This window comes from Pongo pygmaeus, chromosome 12, assembly GCF_028885625.2.
Source record: "Pongo pygmaeus isolate AG05252 chromosome 12, NHGRI_mPonPyg2-v2.0_pri, whole genome shotgun sequence".
Classification (NCBI taxonomy): Eukaryota; Metazoa; Chordata; class Mammalia; order Primates; family Hominidae; genus Pongo; species Pongo pygmaeus.
In genome coordinates, this window is record NC_072385.2 from 25,614,621 (window position 1) to 25,631,339 (window position 16,719).

Consider the following 16,719-nt stretch of genomic DNA (forward strand, 5'->3'; position numbering starts at 1 on the left):
GCAAATTTAGGGTTCTATTTTTAAAATAGACAAGTGAAGAGTAAGAGTGTGAAGTGTTTCTAGTGAGGGCAGCATGTGCAAAAAAATAAAGCATGAAACAGCATAGCCAATAAGAAATACCACAATAACGTGGTAAAACTTGGACACAGACAGAGAAAGTGGAGTGGAGAGATAAAATGGGAGAGACAGGCCAAACCGCAAAATAAGTGTTATGCTAGAATGTAAATGTTTCTTTCACGTAATGAGGCTCCAGCCATAAGAAGATGAGTTAGATCAAAGTAAACATGTTTAAGAAAGGTCACCCTGAAAGACATATATAGATAAACATGGGGAGAAGAGAGAAACAAAAATGAACATTCCAAAAGTATAGGGCAGACAGTGTATTACAGTAATAAGACATGAGAAATGGTTAAAGGTAGAAAATACAAAATTTGGTGAGTCACTGGATTGGCAATGTGAGGGAAACCTGGAGTGCAGTTTTTCTGCTTCAATGTTTCATTGCTACTTTCTTGGTGTTATTTACTAAAATTGGGAAGCCAGATGACAGAGTAGATTACAAAGAATCAGGAAAGAATCTGGAAGGCAGTTTGAGACCTATCAAATTTGAGGCACAAAGGGGACTTAGAAGACTGATCTGGGTAAATACATTTGGAGTAGAAACAGATGACCTTACTCAAAAAAACCACATGTTGTTGAGAAGGTCAACATTTGTAAAATATGCTAAACTGGTAAGATTCAATAATTTAAACCTATGAAGAACCCTGGAGTTTTGAAAATAAAAAGAAAACAAAACATGGGATTCAAAATTTCAATCATATATTTCTATACTGGATCAAAAGATATAAAATATATTTTCTTAATGTATGCAGATATTTACTTCTGGAATATTATGGTCATCTGCATTTTTGAACTTAATGAAAACAGTTATCTAAACCAGTAATTCAAGGTATCCTAAGAAAGCTCATTTTTAAAAAATCATCTTAAAAGTTTTTAACTTGTAGAAATATTTATTCTATTATAGAATTATAAGGCATTTTAAGTATTACTAAAATATAAGAGAGAAATATAAAACCTATTTTAAAGTTCATATGGTTTTCTGATTCTCCTATAGATGATATACTAATAGCTCTAATTGTCTACTTATGCCATAAAGATAATAGTTAAAAATCAGAGAAAGGATCAAGTAAAATAATCATATGACTATGCAAGCTGAAGATTTACATGTCTTCAAATACACTATGCCTGTCAATCAGGACCCAATACTCACATGAAGAGAGAAGAAATTTATTTTAAAACTCAAGTCAAAAGGATTCCTGAGTTTTAGAGCTGAATAAATTTATGTGCAAGGTATAACAACTATAAATACTAAAGTTAATAATGCTTCCAGAGAATAATACAAAATGTCCCAACTGTAGGAGATAGTTTTAAAAGTAAAAAGTAATATTCCAGAGATAATTCTGTGTACTCTGTTGGCAATATTTCTTTCCTTACGATTCTATAAAAATAGGTACTTTGTTTAGAAAACAATCATGAGTGTTGATTACATTCATCACACGTATGTTCTTAAGTACAGATGTTATCAGCACAAGGTAAGTCAGACTAGCTCCAGAAATAAGTAATAATTTATTTCTTTAAGAGGGTTCCAGGTTAAAAATATATTTTTTCTCATTCAATGAATATCAATTAGAAACCTCCTTTAAAATTAACCAGAAATGGCTAGGCGTGGGGGCTCACACCTGTAATCCCAGCACTTTGGGAGGCCGAGGCGGGCAGATCACAAGGTCAGGAGATCGAGACCATCCTGGCTAACACAGTGAAACCCCGTCTCTACTAAAAATACATAAAAAATTAGCCGGGCGTGATGGCGGGCGCCTATAGTCCCAGCTACTCGCGAGACTGAGGCAGGAGAATGGCGTGAACCCGGGAGGTGGAGCTTGTAGTGAGCTGAGATCACCCACTGCCCTCCAGCCTGGGTGACAGAGCAAGACTCTGTCTCAAAAAAAAATTACCCAGAAATTTTAATTTTTATTCATTTATGTATTAATTTTATTAATTTTTATTTTTTATTATTTATTTATTTTCTCTCATTATCAAAAAAAGGCTAAAACAGCTGCCAAGACTATGTAAAAGTGAAATAAATTAGTTAAGCAACTTAGGAATATACCAAATATTACTTTAAAAAACTTTTAACAAGAGTCAAAAATTAATGATTCATTCAAAATCTGATGTAGCCTAAAACAGATTTTACTTTGCATTATCTATGAACATAGCATTCACTAGATAAAATATAAGACATCACTTTACTGAAATTTTAAAAAGTGAGGATTAAATTTTCTTTCCATTTAGAATTTTTTAATTAATAAATAGATGCATATATTTTCAGTGTTTGTGTGATGATTTGATCCATCTATATAATCTAATGAGGGTAACAGAGATACATATTACCTTAAATATGTATGTTTTATTTAAACTAGAAATATTCAAGTTATTCTCTCCTTGCTATTTTTAAATGTAAAACAGAATGTTAAATATAGTCACCCATAAATTTTCTTCCAATCCTTTATTAAAATCACCCATAAGTCACTCAGAAGAATCTGAGCATTTTTTTTAATTACTTGGCTTTCTTTTCTTAATCTATATTTAAAATAATTCTATAATATGATATGGAGACATTCTACTGTCATTTAAATACACCATTTCTGAGGTGTTTTATACTAATCTTTGTCATCTTGACACTCTTATTCAACTCTGTATTCTTACTACTTTCCCCTCCTCACCTTTGTATTTGTGGAGCTGTTCTTCCAGGTTGCTTTCTACTTCTTTCCTTCCCTAATGGCAAACCTAAGAATCATTTACTCCCACGACCTTTTAGGAATCCTAGTCTCATGCATATATTTCTCCTGCTGTTACACTTCTTTTCTATTATTACCTTGAGAACTTCCATTCCTTTATAGGATCCTTGTCATCATTATAAAGACAGGGAGATGGCAAGTGAATAAAGCATGGGAAAAATACTTTCCAAATAAAACAATTTACCATTGTAAAACTAGAGATCATTAACAGATAAGAGTGAGTTGGTGAACAGGACTGGACTCTGATTATTCTATGTTGGCTTTTAACCACATCTTCATTTACCTTATCAACATTTTGGTCTTCAAACAAGGTTCCATTTTCTGTTTTTTCAATGCCACATGCAGCATCTACTACAGTAAAAACAAAGTCAAGAGTAGATGAAATGCATGTAATTAAGAATCCATAAATAAGAACCGGGTGTGGGGGCTCACAACTTTAATCCCAGCACTTTGGGGGGCTGATGCAGGCAGATCATATGAGGTCAGGTGTTCAAGACCAGCCTGGCCAACATGGTGAAACTCCATCTCTACCAAAAATACAAAAATAGCCAGGTGTGGTGGTGCACACCTGTAATCCCAGCTACACGGGAGGCTGAGGCAGGAGAATCACTTGAACCAAGGGGGTGGAAGTTGCAGTGAGCAAAGATCATGTCACTGCACTCCAGCCTGCACAACAGTGAGTAATACTCTATCTACAAAAAATAAGAAAGAAAAAGAAAAAAAAAAAGAGTCAGTAGATAATAAAATAGTCAGGTTTCAAATAGCTTACAATTTTCTGGAGATTGTTGAGAAATCGTTCTTCTGTTCATAAAGTATGGTTCTGAAGGATTCTAGAAGAAAGACACAATAGGTTTAAGAATAACATGCAAGTTAAAATAATGATAATTGCCACCATTACTACATGCTCTAACACAAAAAGGATAGACTTTGAAGTCACTCATATGTAGATTCACATCTGAAGTCTGCCATTTACTTGTCTACATATTCACATGGCATGATGATTATGATTGGCGATACACATATTCTCAAAATGTTACTCCTTTCAACCCCAGCTGATTATTATACAAATAAAAAAAATTGAAATTAACCCCTCCCATCTCTTTAAAATGGTTATCTCTAATAAAAGTTTTAATACTAACATAAAACAATGATAGGTAGACAACTGCTAAGTTTTAGAAGAAAATAATATCAAAAATGAGATTCACAGTGAGAAAATTAATTTCACAAGAGAGTACTCTACCTCAGATTCCAAATCAAATGCATGATCCTCTGTCACAGGCTGTGCAACAGTACCCGGTCTGTAGAGACTACTACAGAGCAAAAAGATACAACAAAAATGAGCACGTTCATTTCTTAAAAGAAACTAAAAACCGTCAGTCTATACATGCATGCCCCCTCCAAAAAAAATGGTAAAACAAAGTCTGAGGAAACTCAGTTCTCTGCATATTAAATAATATTTCTTGGTATAATTTAGATATGGCTTCTGTTTTAGAAAACATTTCAGTTACCTATTTCTGCCTCCACCTCTCCCAACCTATGAAATATCCAATGCAGACTCACCCTTAAACCCGTAACAAATAGTGACAGCCTTTATAACAGCAGGGCCAGACAATAATTTATCCTTATAAATTATCTACCTTAAAGGCTAAACTGAAAATCCAGTTGATATCTGACACAACTTTTGTTACTGAACTGGAGCAAACCAGATAACCTAAAACAAGGTAGAAAAGGCACTGTCTCTTCTCCATTATCTATTCCTGATTCAAAGACTAATCTCTGTCACTGGAAAATGGGAGTCTTGGATCTTCAGCATGTAAGCTACTTAAAGAGGGCCCACTGATTCTCTTCACCCTAGAACACTACAGGGAGCCCCCTGAAACACTGCAAATGTTTGAAAGCTGAGTGTACAAGTCAAAGTACAAATGTATATGTTGTTATGTTGTTATTGGGAATATTCTTCACAGAAGATTAAAACATTAAAAATTTTAAAATCCAATTATTGTCATTATATACATCCTGCCTCATTCAGATCCACAAAAACCAGCAAGCTTAAGAACCTTCATAGACACTCAGATACTCAAGAGAGAGACTGCTGGAAAAGTCTCCCTCCTAAGTACTTATAGCTCCATTTCATTCATCACTATCTAATTATCTTCCTTCCTATGGGCTCCCACTTCTGCATCCCTCTTCTGCAGGGATCCGTGGCAATCTCCAGTCTACATCTTCAGCCTAGGAAAGCCCAGAGTCCTCAAAAGATGGGCTAACATAATTGAGAGTAGGAGCTCTCTATACCTCTGCTTCTGGAAAGTAAGTTAGTCTCAGTCATCCACCCCAAGCATACGCATGTTACCAACTACCCAAATGAAGCTTCATTGCTGGTTTGTCAGCCAATCCTACATTTCCCCTACCCTACATGTACATGAGAGAATTGAGAAAAGAGTCAGAAAAAAAGAGACATCCACCCTGGGTCACAGATCTATGTACTTAAGCAATCTCCAGCTCCCTAGTTCTTGAGGGATTCTAAGCCCTCTGTAAGCTGGGATGGAAGAAGATGATACCACATTCCTATCTGCTCCGGAGACTCTTTCCAGTGGCTCAAATTCTTTTAACATTTTTCAATAAAACCTTGAAGTTTGTCAGTTCCTCCAGTTAAACGAACAAAAAGGCAGCAACCTCTTCAGAACCTCTTGAATGCCATATTCTAATATGCCTTTCTTGATAGCTCCCAACATCCTGTGTTTTCAATTTCCTTATCTTTATCAAACTTGTAATGAAGCCAAAAATTCAGATTTTTTCCTAAAACACTCATTTCTATCCAACTAAGAGTTTCTCTTCAAATTTGGCTGTCCCCTGCAAATTCCATTCCTATCCACTTTCACTGGGTTCAACAGCTCATTCCATTCTCATCCTCTTCCACTGTGTTCACTAGAGCCACTCCCTCTTTCTAAAACTAAAATCACTCAATGACAGAATGATGTAAAAGAAGACTGGGTTTTGAATTAACAAACGTGAGTGCAATTGTCATTTCTCTGATTTACTGTATCCAAATAATTTTCTCTCTTTGAGTTTCAGGTTCTCCACCTGAACAACCACTTGATCAGGATGTTAAGCAAGGATTCAAGTGCTAGAGGATATTTCGTTTAGTCTCTAGGATTTCTTAACATTCTGAAATTCTATGCACCTATGATTTTGTCTATAGGAAAATGGGAAATATTTAGCTGCCGTTCTTGAAAACTATAGTAGAAGATCATAAGAAAAGCAGAAGAGAAGTAAAAAGAAATCAAGAAAATATTATTAAAATGTCATAGAAGGAAAATAAAAGAATCCAGAAAATAAGAAAAAGCTTCAGCAAACTAGGCAGGGTACTCACTTAAAGAGAAAACCTAACTGGGTAGGCAGTAAGTAGACAAATGAATTAGAAATATCCTTTTAATATATGCTAAATATACTTAACATAACATGGACTATATTTAGACATTCGCCAAGCACAGTAAGATAATATTTTTCTGGCATTGGCTTGGTCTTGCTTATGAAAAACATAGGGTCCTGTGGCCACAGATAACTGATATCTGCCTTTAAAACTTTGATGGTTAAAACAAAAAGTAATATGGTTACCACTGCCATTTCCAAAATATTTGGACAAACTTTTCGAGTAGCCAGACTTCTAAGGAACACTCTAAAGAGAGGCAATGCATAACAAAATGTGACTTTCTGAATTAATCTGGTTTAAATCAGTACCATGATCCCATTGCTGCATAGATCTCTATCCATTTATGCTTAGGGGCAAAAGAAGTGATTTGAGAGCCAGGCAGGATGATGGTCCAATCTTGGGTTGGCTACCTGTTCACTGTGGAATCATGAGCCAATATTTCAACCTCTTTAAAGCAGAGTTGCCTAATTAGTAAAAACGCAATAATAGGACAAATAGTTTCTCAGCTGTGTGTAGATGACATGACATGATAAATGTTAAGCTTGTAATATGGTGTCTAGCACAGAGTAGAACACTACACAGATACTAGTTTCTCTTCTCTCTATTCACTTCATTAAACATATCAATTTAAAAAATCTGTAAAATCATACCTGACAAAACACTCTTTAATAGGAGGACGCACTGTCAAACAAAAAGTAAAATGCATTTTAAATCAATGATAGAAAACTATAGGATATTAAAAACATAAAAGAGCACAGTGGCTTGTTCCTACAATCTTAGCTACTCAGAAGGCTGAGGCAGAAGTATTACTTGAGAAGTCCAGGAGTTTGAGACCAGCCTGGACAACACGGCAAGATTCTATCCTTATCCAGAAGGCCTGGCACGGTGGCTCACACCTGTAATCAATCAGTTGGGAGGCCTAGGTGGGTTGATCACTTGAAGTCAAGAGTTTGAGATCAGCCTGGACAACATCGTGAAACTCCATATCTACTAAAAATACAAAAATTAGCCAGATGTGGTGCTGCGCACCTGTAATCCCAGCTACTTGGGAGGCTGAGGCAGGAGAATCACTTGAACCCAGGAGGTGGAAGTTGCAGTGAGCCAAGATTGTGCCACCGCACCACACCCTGGGCTGCAGACTAGTAAGACTGGATCTCACAAAAAAAAAAAAAAGACAAATAAATGAAGGGTAAGTAAATAATACAATAGGCAGACTTCAAATAGCTTACCATCTGCTGTAGATTGTACAGAAATAATCCTTCTCTTTCGGATGTATGGTTTTGAAATAATCTACAAGAAAAACACAATAGGTTTAAGAATAACATGGAGCAATTTAAATAATGATAATAGCCACCATTACTACATGATCTAACAGAAAAAAAATATAGACGTTGAAGTCACTCACATCTAGATTCAAACCTCAAGTCTGCCATTTACTTATCTACGTATTCACATGGGATGATGATTATGATTGCTGATACACATTTATTCTCAAAATGTTACTCCTTTCAACCCCAGTTGATTATTATACAAATACTATGATATCCATTAGTTTCTTTTATTAACCACAATGAACTGGGACAAAAATTTACTCATATGTAATTTAGAGTATTACTGAACAAAACTAATAATAAAAAGTCAATTAATCACTTTATTTTTCAAAATATTTATGCATGATGTATATATATATTTGTGTGAATTACTTTCTGTGGGAAAAAATGTGAGAATGTAGTTTTTAGTAGTACTATATTTAAATGGGCTAGCATCGGAAACAGTATAAGTTGCTTCTATTCTGTGTGTCAAAAGCTAAAAACAAATTATTGTATAACTTCAGCTCCTTCCAAAGAAGACAGAACAAAGCAACCATCCACCTTATGGAGCAATGATTCATGAATGAAGGCCACACATAGCTACTAAATAGAAAGCTGTAACTAAGTATCCTGACAACAGAAACAGAGGTGAAATGAGAGAATAGACACTAAAGACATGCGGTCTGCAAGGAAAAAGTTAGACTGAGGTAAATCATTTTTAAACAAAGGGGAAGGAGGGAGAAATAAACAAAAAGAGAGACATGACCAGTCAATCAAAAATGAGCTGAAAAGAAAAGCTTGCGTTCATAATATATGCCTAATAATACTCGTTAGCATTTACTCGACAATTTGTTTTGTGTAAATACTTATGTAATAAAGACTTTAATTTATTTACTATAAAATAACACATCCCAAGAGTTAACCATGATCATTCACCTGAAAGCTGAAACATTCTTACTACAGACAGAGAGAGAGAGACAGAGACAGAGAGAGAGAGAGAGAGAAAAAAACAATAAAATTCCAGCAACTTAACACCGGGAGAAAGAATTTTTATTCAGAATTCGAAAGAGTAATGTATGTCCTGAAAAACATGTATTTAGTAGAACATGGTTGGGGCTTTAAAAATTTAAGAAAATTTGGAGGGGAGGAGCCAAGATGGCCGAATAGGAACAGCTCCGGTCTACAGCTCCCAGCGCGAGCGACGCAGAAGACGGGTGATTTCTGCATTTCCATCTGAGGTACCGTGTTCATCTCACTAGGGAGTGCCAGACAGTGGGCGCAGGTCAGTGGGAGAGTGCACCGTGTGCCAGCCGAAGCAGGGGCGAGGCATTGCCTCACTCGGGAAGCGCAAGGGGTCAGGGAGTTCCCTTTCCAGGGGTGACAGACGGCACCTGGAAAATCGGGCCACTCCCACCCGAATACTGTGCTTTTCCGACGGGCTTAGGAAACGGTGCCCCAGGAGAATATAGCCCGCACCTGGCTCAGAAGGTCCTACGCCCACGGAGTCTCGCTGATTGCTAGCACAGCAGTCTGAGATCAAACCGCAAGTCGGTAGCGAGGCTGGGGGAGGGGTGCCCGCCATTGCCCAGGCTTGCTTAGGTAAACAAAGCAGCCTGGAAGCTTGAACTGGGTGGAGCCCACCACAGCTCAAGGAGGCCTGCCTGCCTCTGTAGGCTCCACCTCTGGGGGCAGGGCACAGACAAACAAAAAGACAGCAGTAACCTCTGCAGACGTAAATGTCCCTGTCTGACAGCTTTGAGGAGAGCAGTGGTTCTCCCAGCACGCAGCTGGAGAACTGAGAACGGGCTGACTGCCTCCTCAAGTGGGTCCCTGACCCCTGACCCCCGAGCAGCCTAACTGGGAGGCACCCCCCAGCAGGGGCAGACTGACACCTCACACAGCCAGCCAGGTACTCCAACAGACCTGCAGCTGAGGGTCCTGTCTGTTAGAAGGAAAACTAACAGAAAGGACATCCACACCAAAAACCCATCTGTACATCACCATCATCAAAGACCAAAAGTAGATAAAACCACAAAATGGGGAAAAAACAGAGCAGAAAAACTAGAAACTCTAAAAAGCAGAGTACCTCTCCTCCTCCAAAGGAACGCAGTTCCTCACCAGCAACGGAACAAAGCTGGACGGAGAATGACTTTGACGAGCTGAGAGAAGAAGGCTTCAGACGACCAAATTACTCTGAGCTACGGGAGGATATTCAAACCAAAGGCAAAGAAGTTGAAAACTTTGAAAAAAATTAGAAGAATGTATAACTAGAATAACCAATACAGAGAAGTGCTTAAAGGAGCTGATGGAGCTGAAAACCAAGGCTCGAGAACTACGTGAAGAATGCAGAAGCCTCAGGAGCCGATGCGATCAAATGGAAGAAAGGGTTTCAGCCCTGGAAGACGAAATGAATGAAATGAAGTGAGAAGGGAAGTTTAGAGAAAAAAGAATAAAAAGAAACGAGCAAAGCCTCCAAGAAATGTGGGACTATGTGAAAAGACCAAATCTACGTCTGATTGGTCTACCTGAAAGTGAAGGGGAGAATGGAAACAAGTTGGAAAACACTCTGCAGGATATTATCCAGGAGAACTTCCCCAATCTAGCAAGGCAGGCCAACATTCAGATTCAGGAAATACAGAGAAGGCCACAAAGACAATCCTCGAGAAGAGCAACTCCAAGACACATAATTGTCAGATTCACCAAAGTTGAAATGAAGGAAAAAATGTTAAGGGCAGCCAGAGAGAAAGGTTGGGTTACCATCAAAGGGAAGCCCATCAGACTAACAGCGGATCTCTCGGCAGAAACCCTACAAGCCAGAAGAGAGTGGGGGCCAATATTCAACATTCTTAAAGAAAAGAATTTTCAACCCAGAATTTCATATCCTGACAAACTAAGCTTCATAAGTGAAGGAGAAATAAAATACTTTACAGACAAGCAAATGCTGGGGGATTTTGTCATCACCAGGACTGCCCTAAAAGAGCTCCTGAAGGAAGCGCTAAACATGGAAAGGCACAACCGGTACCAGCCACTGCAAAATCATACCGAAATGTAAAGACCATCGAGACTAGGAAGAGACTGCATCAACTAACAAGCAAAATAACCAGCTAACATCATAATGACAGGATCAGATTCAAACATAACAATATTAACTTCAAATGTAAATGGACTAAATGCTCCAATTAAAAGACACAGACTGGCAAATTGGATAAAGACTCAAGACCCATCAGTGTGCTGTATTCAGGAAACCCATCTCACATGCAGAGACACACATAGGCTCAGAATAAAAGGATGGAGGAAGATCTACCAAGCAAATGGAAAACAAAAAAAGGCAGGGGTTGCAATCCTAGTCTCTGATAAAACAGACTTTAAACCAACAAAGATCAAAAGAGACAAAGAAGGCCATTACATAATAGTAAAGGGATTAATTCAACAAGAAGAGCTAACTATCCTAAATACATATGCACCCAATACAGGAGCACCCAGATTCATAAAGCAAGTCCTGAGTGACCTACAAAGAGACTTAGACTCCCACACATTAATAATGGGAGACTTTAACACCCCACTGTCAACATTAGACAGATCAACGAGACAGAAAGTCAACAAGGATACCCAGGAATTGAACTCAGCTCTGCACCAAGCGGACCTAATAGACATCTACAGAACTCTCTACCCCAAATCAACAGAATATACATTTTTTTCAGCACCACACCACACCTATTCCAAAATTGACCATATACTTGGAAGTAAAGCTCTCCTCAATAAATGTAAAAGAACAGAAATTATAACAAACTATCTCTCACATCACAGTGCAATCAAGCTAGAACTCAGGATTAAGAATCTCACTCAAAACCGCTCAACTACGTGGAAACTGAACAACCTGCTCCTGAATGACTACTGGGTACATAACGAAATGAAGGCAGAAATAAAGATGTTCTTTGAAACCAATGAGAACAAAGACACAACATATCAGAATCTCTGTGATGCATTCAAAGCAGTGTGTAGAGGGAAATTTATAGCACTAAATGCCCACAAGAGAAAGCAGGAAAGATCCAAAATTGACACCCTAACATCACAATTAAAAGAACTAGAAAAGCAAGAGCAAACACATTCAAAAGCTAGCAGAAGGCAAGAAATAACTAAAATCAGAGCAGAACTGAAGGAAATAGAGACACAAAAAACCCTTCAAAAAATAAATGAATCCAGGAGCTGGTTTTTTGAAAGGATCAACAAAATTGATAGACCGCTAGCAAGATTAATAAAGAAAAAAAGAGAGAAGAATCAAATAGATGCAATAAAAAATGATAAAGGGGATATCACCACCGATCCCACAGAAATACAAACTACCATCAGAGAATATTACAAACACCTCTATGCAAATAAACTAGAAAATCTAGAAGAAATGGATAAATTCCACAACACATACACCCTCCCAAGACTAAACCAGGAAGAAGTTGAATCTCTGACTAGACCAATAACAGGAGCTGAAATTGTGGCAATAATCAATAGCTTACCAACCAAAAAAAGTCCAGGACCAGATGGGTTCACAGCCGAATTCTACCAGAGGTACAAGGAGGAGCTGGTACCATTCCTTCTGAAACTATTCCAATCAATAGAAAAAGAGGGAATCCTCCCTAACTCATTTTATGAGGCCAGCATCATCCTGATACCAAAGCCAGGCAGAGACACAACAAAAAAAGAGAATTTTAGACCAATAACCTTGATGAACATTGATGCAAAAATCCTCAATAAAATACTGGCAAACAGAATCCAGCAGCACATCAAAAAGCTTATCCACCATGATCAAGTGGGCTTCATCCCTGGGATGCAAGGCTGGTTCAATATATGCAAATCAATAAATTTAATCCAGCATATAAACAGAACCAAAGATAAAAACCACATGATTATCTCAATAGATGCAGAAAAGGCCTTTGACAAAATTCAACAACCCTTCATGCTAAAAACTCTCAATAAATTAGGTATTGATGGGACGTATCTCAAAATAATAAGAGCTATTTATGACAAACCCACAGCCAATATCATACTGAATGGGCAAAAACTGGAAGCATTCCCTTTGAAAACTGGCACAAGACAGGGATGTCCTCTCTCACCACTCCTATTCAACGTAGTGTTGGAAGTTCTGGCCAGGGCAATTAGGCAAGAGAAGGAAATCAAGGGTATTCAATTAGGAAAAGAGGAAGTCAAATTGTCCCTGTTTGCAGATGACATGATAGTATATCTAGAAAACCCCATTGTCTCAGCCCAAAATCTCCTTAAGCTGATAAGCAACTTCAGCAAAGTCTCAGGATACAAAATCAATGTACAAAAATTACAAGCATTCTTATACATCAATAACAGACAAACAGAGAGCCAAATCATGAGTGAACTCCCATTCACAATTGCTTCAAAGAGAATAAAATACCTAGGAATCCAACTTACAAGGGATGTGAAGGACCTCTTCAAAGAGAACTACAAACCACTGCTCAAGGAAATAAAAGAGGACACAAACAAATGGAAGAACATTCCATGCTCATGGGTAAGAAGAATCAATATCATGAAAATGGCCATCCTTCCCAAGGTAATTTACAGATTCAATGCCATCCCCATCAAGTTACCAATGACTTTTTTCACAGAATTGGAAAAAACTACTTTAAAGTTCATATGGAACCAAAAAAGAGCCCGCATCACCAAGTCAATCCTAAGCCAAAAGAACAAAGCTGGAGGCATCAAACTACCTGACTTCAAACTATACTACAAGGCTACAGTAACCAAGACAGCATGGTAGTGGTACCAAAACAGAGATATAGATCAATGGAACAGAACAGAGCCGTCAGAAATAATGCCACATATCTACAACTATCTGATCTTTGACAAACCTGACAAAAACAAGAAATGGGGAAAGGATTCCCTATTTAATAAACGGTGCTGGGAAAACTGGCTAGCCATATGCAGAAAGCTGAAACTGGATCCCTTCCTTACACCTTATACAAAAATCAATTCAAGATGGATTAAAGACTTAAATGTTAGACCTAAAACCATAAAAACCCTAGAAGAAAACTTAGGCATTACCATTCAGCACATAGGCATGGGCAAGGACTTCATGTCTAAAACACCAAAAGCAATGGCAACAAAAGCCAGAATTGACAAATGGGATCTAATTAAACTAAAGAGCTTCTGCACAGCAAAGGAAACTACCATCAGAGTGAACAGGCAACCTACAAAATGGGAGAAAATTTTTGCAACCTACTCATCTGACAAAGGGCTAATATCCAGAATCTACAATGAACTCCAAACAAATTTACAAGAAAAAAACAACCCCATCAAAAAGTGGGCGAAGGACATGAACAGACACTTCTCAAAAGAAGACATTTATGCAGCCAAAAAACACATGAAAAAATGCTCACCATCACTGGCCATCAGAGAAATGCAAATCAAAACCACAATGAGATACCATCTCACACCAGTTAGAATGGCAATCATTAAAAAGTCAGGAAACAACAGGTGCTGGAGAGGATGTGGAGAAATAGGAACACTTTTACACTGTTGGTGGGACTGTAAACTAGTTCAACCCTTGTGGAAGTCAGTGTGGCGATTCCTCAGGGATCTAGAACTAGAAATTCCATTTCACCCAGCCATCCCATTACTGGGTATATACCCAAAGGACTATAAATCATTCTGCTATAAAGACACATGCACACGTATGTTTATTGCAGCATTATTCACAATGACAAAGACTTGGAACCAACCCAAATGTCCAACAGTGATAGACTGGATTAAGAAAATGTGGCACATATACACCATGGAATACTATGCAGCCATAAAAAATGATGAGTTCATGTCCTTTGTAGGGACATGGATGAAATTGGACATTCTCATTCTCAGTAAACTATCACAAGAACAAAAAACCAAACACCGCATATTCTCACTCATGGGTGGGAATTGAACAATGAGAACACATGCACACAGGAAGGGGAACATCACACTTCGGGGACTGTTGTGGGGTGGGGGGAGGGGGGAGGGATAGCATTGGGAGATATACCTAATGCTAGATGCACAGTTGGTGGGTGCAGCGCATTGCGCACATGTACCATAGAGCCTACAGTATAATAATAATAATAATAATAATAAAAAGAAAAAAAATTTAAGAAAATTTAATCTAAAATCCTAATCCAAGCTTCCAGTTGGAAGATATTAGAAAACACGCTGTATCTACCTTTCCTATTTCCTTTCCATCTTTTCTAAACTTTATTTTCTTCTATATGACATATTTTCTCAACATAACTCACCCCAACTTATACATTCTCAACATTAGAAGAAAGATAAATTCAAAACATTCAAGACGTTTAATAGATTTAATTATTAGATATCTTAGGCATATTATGTTACCTGTAACTTTCCATTGTAAAAAAAGCCTATTTGCCTGTCTGTTGATTCACATTAAACACTAATAAAATGTTTCTTACATGCAACACATTATTCTGGGTACTCCAGGATACATACAAATAGGTTTTCTAGCTTGCAGTGGCTCATAGTAATGCAGGAGTTTTACAATTATTTTTCAATAACTTAACACAAAAGCCTCTGATATTTAAAATTTAGAATGTGATACAAAGACCCTGAGTAGGCATTTTTTCACTGCACACACCTTGTGAAATTAACATCTGACCTTAGGAAAATGAAGAGTCTCTGCTTATCAAACAGGTTGTTATTTTAAACAAAACGCATATTCTTCAATTGGATAAAGAGTTTAAAGTGTACTCTTAATAAAAAGGACCTGGAAAACACAGTGTAAACCCTCTCTAATACAGATTTGACAACAGAATTTAAATTTCTAATCTTCAACAACTTTTTAAAATTAGAGATAAGCTCTTGCTATATTGCCAAGCTTGGTCTTAAACTCCTGGGCTCAAGAAATTCTCCTGGCTTGATCTCTTGAACAGGTGGGACTACAGGCACATGATACCAAGGCTAGTTAAATTTCCACAATTTCTAACACAATTTTAGCCTAATTATAGAACCAAGAATAAAAATAAAGAAATAGCACTCTGCAAAAATACTGTATGATGTTAAAATAGGTGTACAAGAAATAAAAAGAAACTATATGCTATGTGTAACAGGGTGATTCCATGATTCCCATAATAAGTCATCTGATGTAACAAAGATTCATTTAAACACAGGTATTATTAGTCATACTCATATGATATATAACTCAAAGTAAAAACACTTACTCAAATAAGCCTAGACCAAAACTTGCATCTCCTCTATTGTGGGAAAGCATTCCCAAACAACACTTTTCTGTCACTGTGCATTTTCCAGCAATTTTTTTTTCAGGTCACACCTCTCAAAGTATTTATCAACTATTTCTTATTTGCCAAAGTAAAAAATATTAAAATTAACCCCTCCCATCTCTTTAAAATGGTTATCTCTAATAAAAGTTTTAATACTAACATAAAACAATCATAGGTAGACAACTGCTAAGTTTTAGAAGAAAATAATATAAAAAATGAGATTCACAGTGAGAAAATTAATTTCACAAGAGAGTACTCCACCTCAGATTCCAAATCAAACTCATCATCCTCTGTCACAGGCTGTGCAACAGTATCCGGTCTGTAGAGCCTCCTACAGAGCAAAAAGATACAACAAAAATGAACACGTTCATTTCTTAAAAGAAAATAAAAATCGTCAGTCTATACATGCATGCCCCCTCCAAAAAAAATGGTAAAACAAAGTCTGAGGAAACTCAGTTCTCTGCATATTAAATAATATTTCTTGGTATAATTAAGATATGGCTTCCGTTTTAGAAAACCTTTCAGTTACCTATTTCTGCCTCCACCTCTCCCAACCTATGAAATATCCAATGCAGGCTCACCCTTAAACCCGTAACAAATAGGGACAGACATTATAATGGCAGGGCCAGACAATAATTTGTCCTTATAAATTATCTGCCCTTAAGGCTAAACTGAAAATCCAGTTGATATCTGACACAACTTTTGTTACTGAACTGCAGTAAACCTGATAACCTAAAACAAGGTAGAAAAGGCACTGTCTCTTCCCCATTATCTATTCCTGATTCAAAGACTAATCTCTGTCACTGGAAAATGGGAGTCTTGGATCTTCAGCATGTAAGCTA

The 16,719-nt window shown here is 37.3% G+C and overlaps 1 protein-coding gene across 1 annotated transcript in view; it reads right to left on the reverse strand.

Moving 5' to 3' along the window:
- LOC129030780 (ankyrin repeat domain-containing protein 36C-like) overlaps nt 1–16,719 on the reverse strand; it is a 175,447-nt gene that overhangs the window by 113,260 nt on the left and 45,468 nt on the right. Inside the window, exons 17-22 of the mRNA XM_063649066.1 lie at nt 16,139–16,208; nt 7,512–7,572; nt 6,933–6,963; nt 4,093–4,162; nt 3,622–3,682; nt 3,136–3,203 (exon numbers count right to left, since the gene is read on the reverse strand). Of these exons, the coding sequence (XP_063505136.1) occupies nt 3,136–3,203; nt 3,622–3,682; nt 4,093–4,162; nt 6,933–6,963; nt 7,512–7,572; nt 16,139–16,208 (361 nt within the window). The remainder of the gene's footprint in view (nt 1–3,135; nt 3,204–3,621; nt 3,683–4,092; nt 4,163–6,932; nt 6,964–7,511; nt 7,573–16,138; nt 16,209–16,719) is intronic.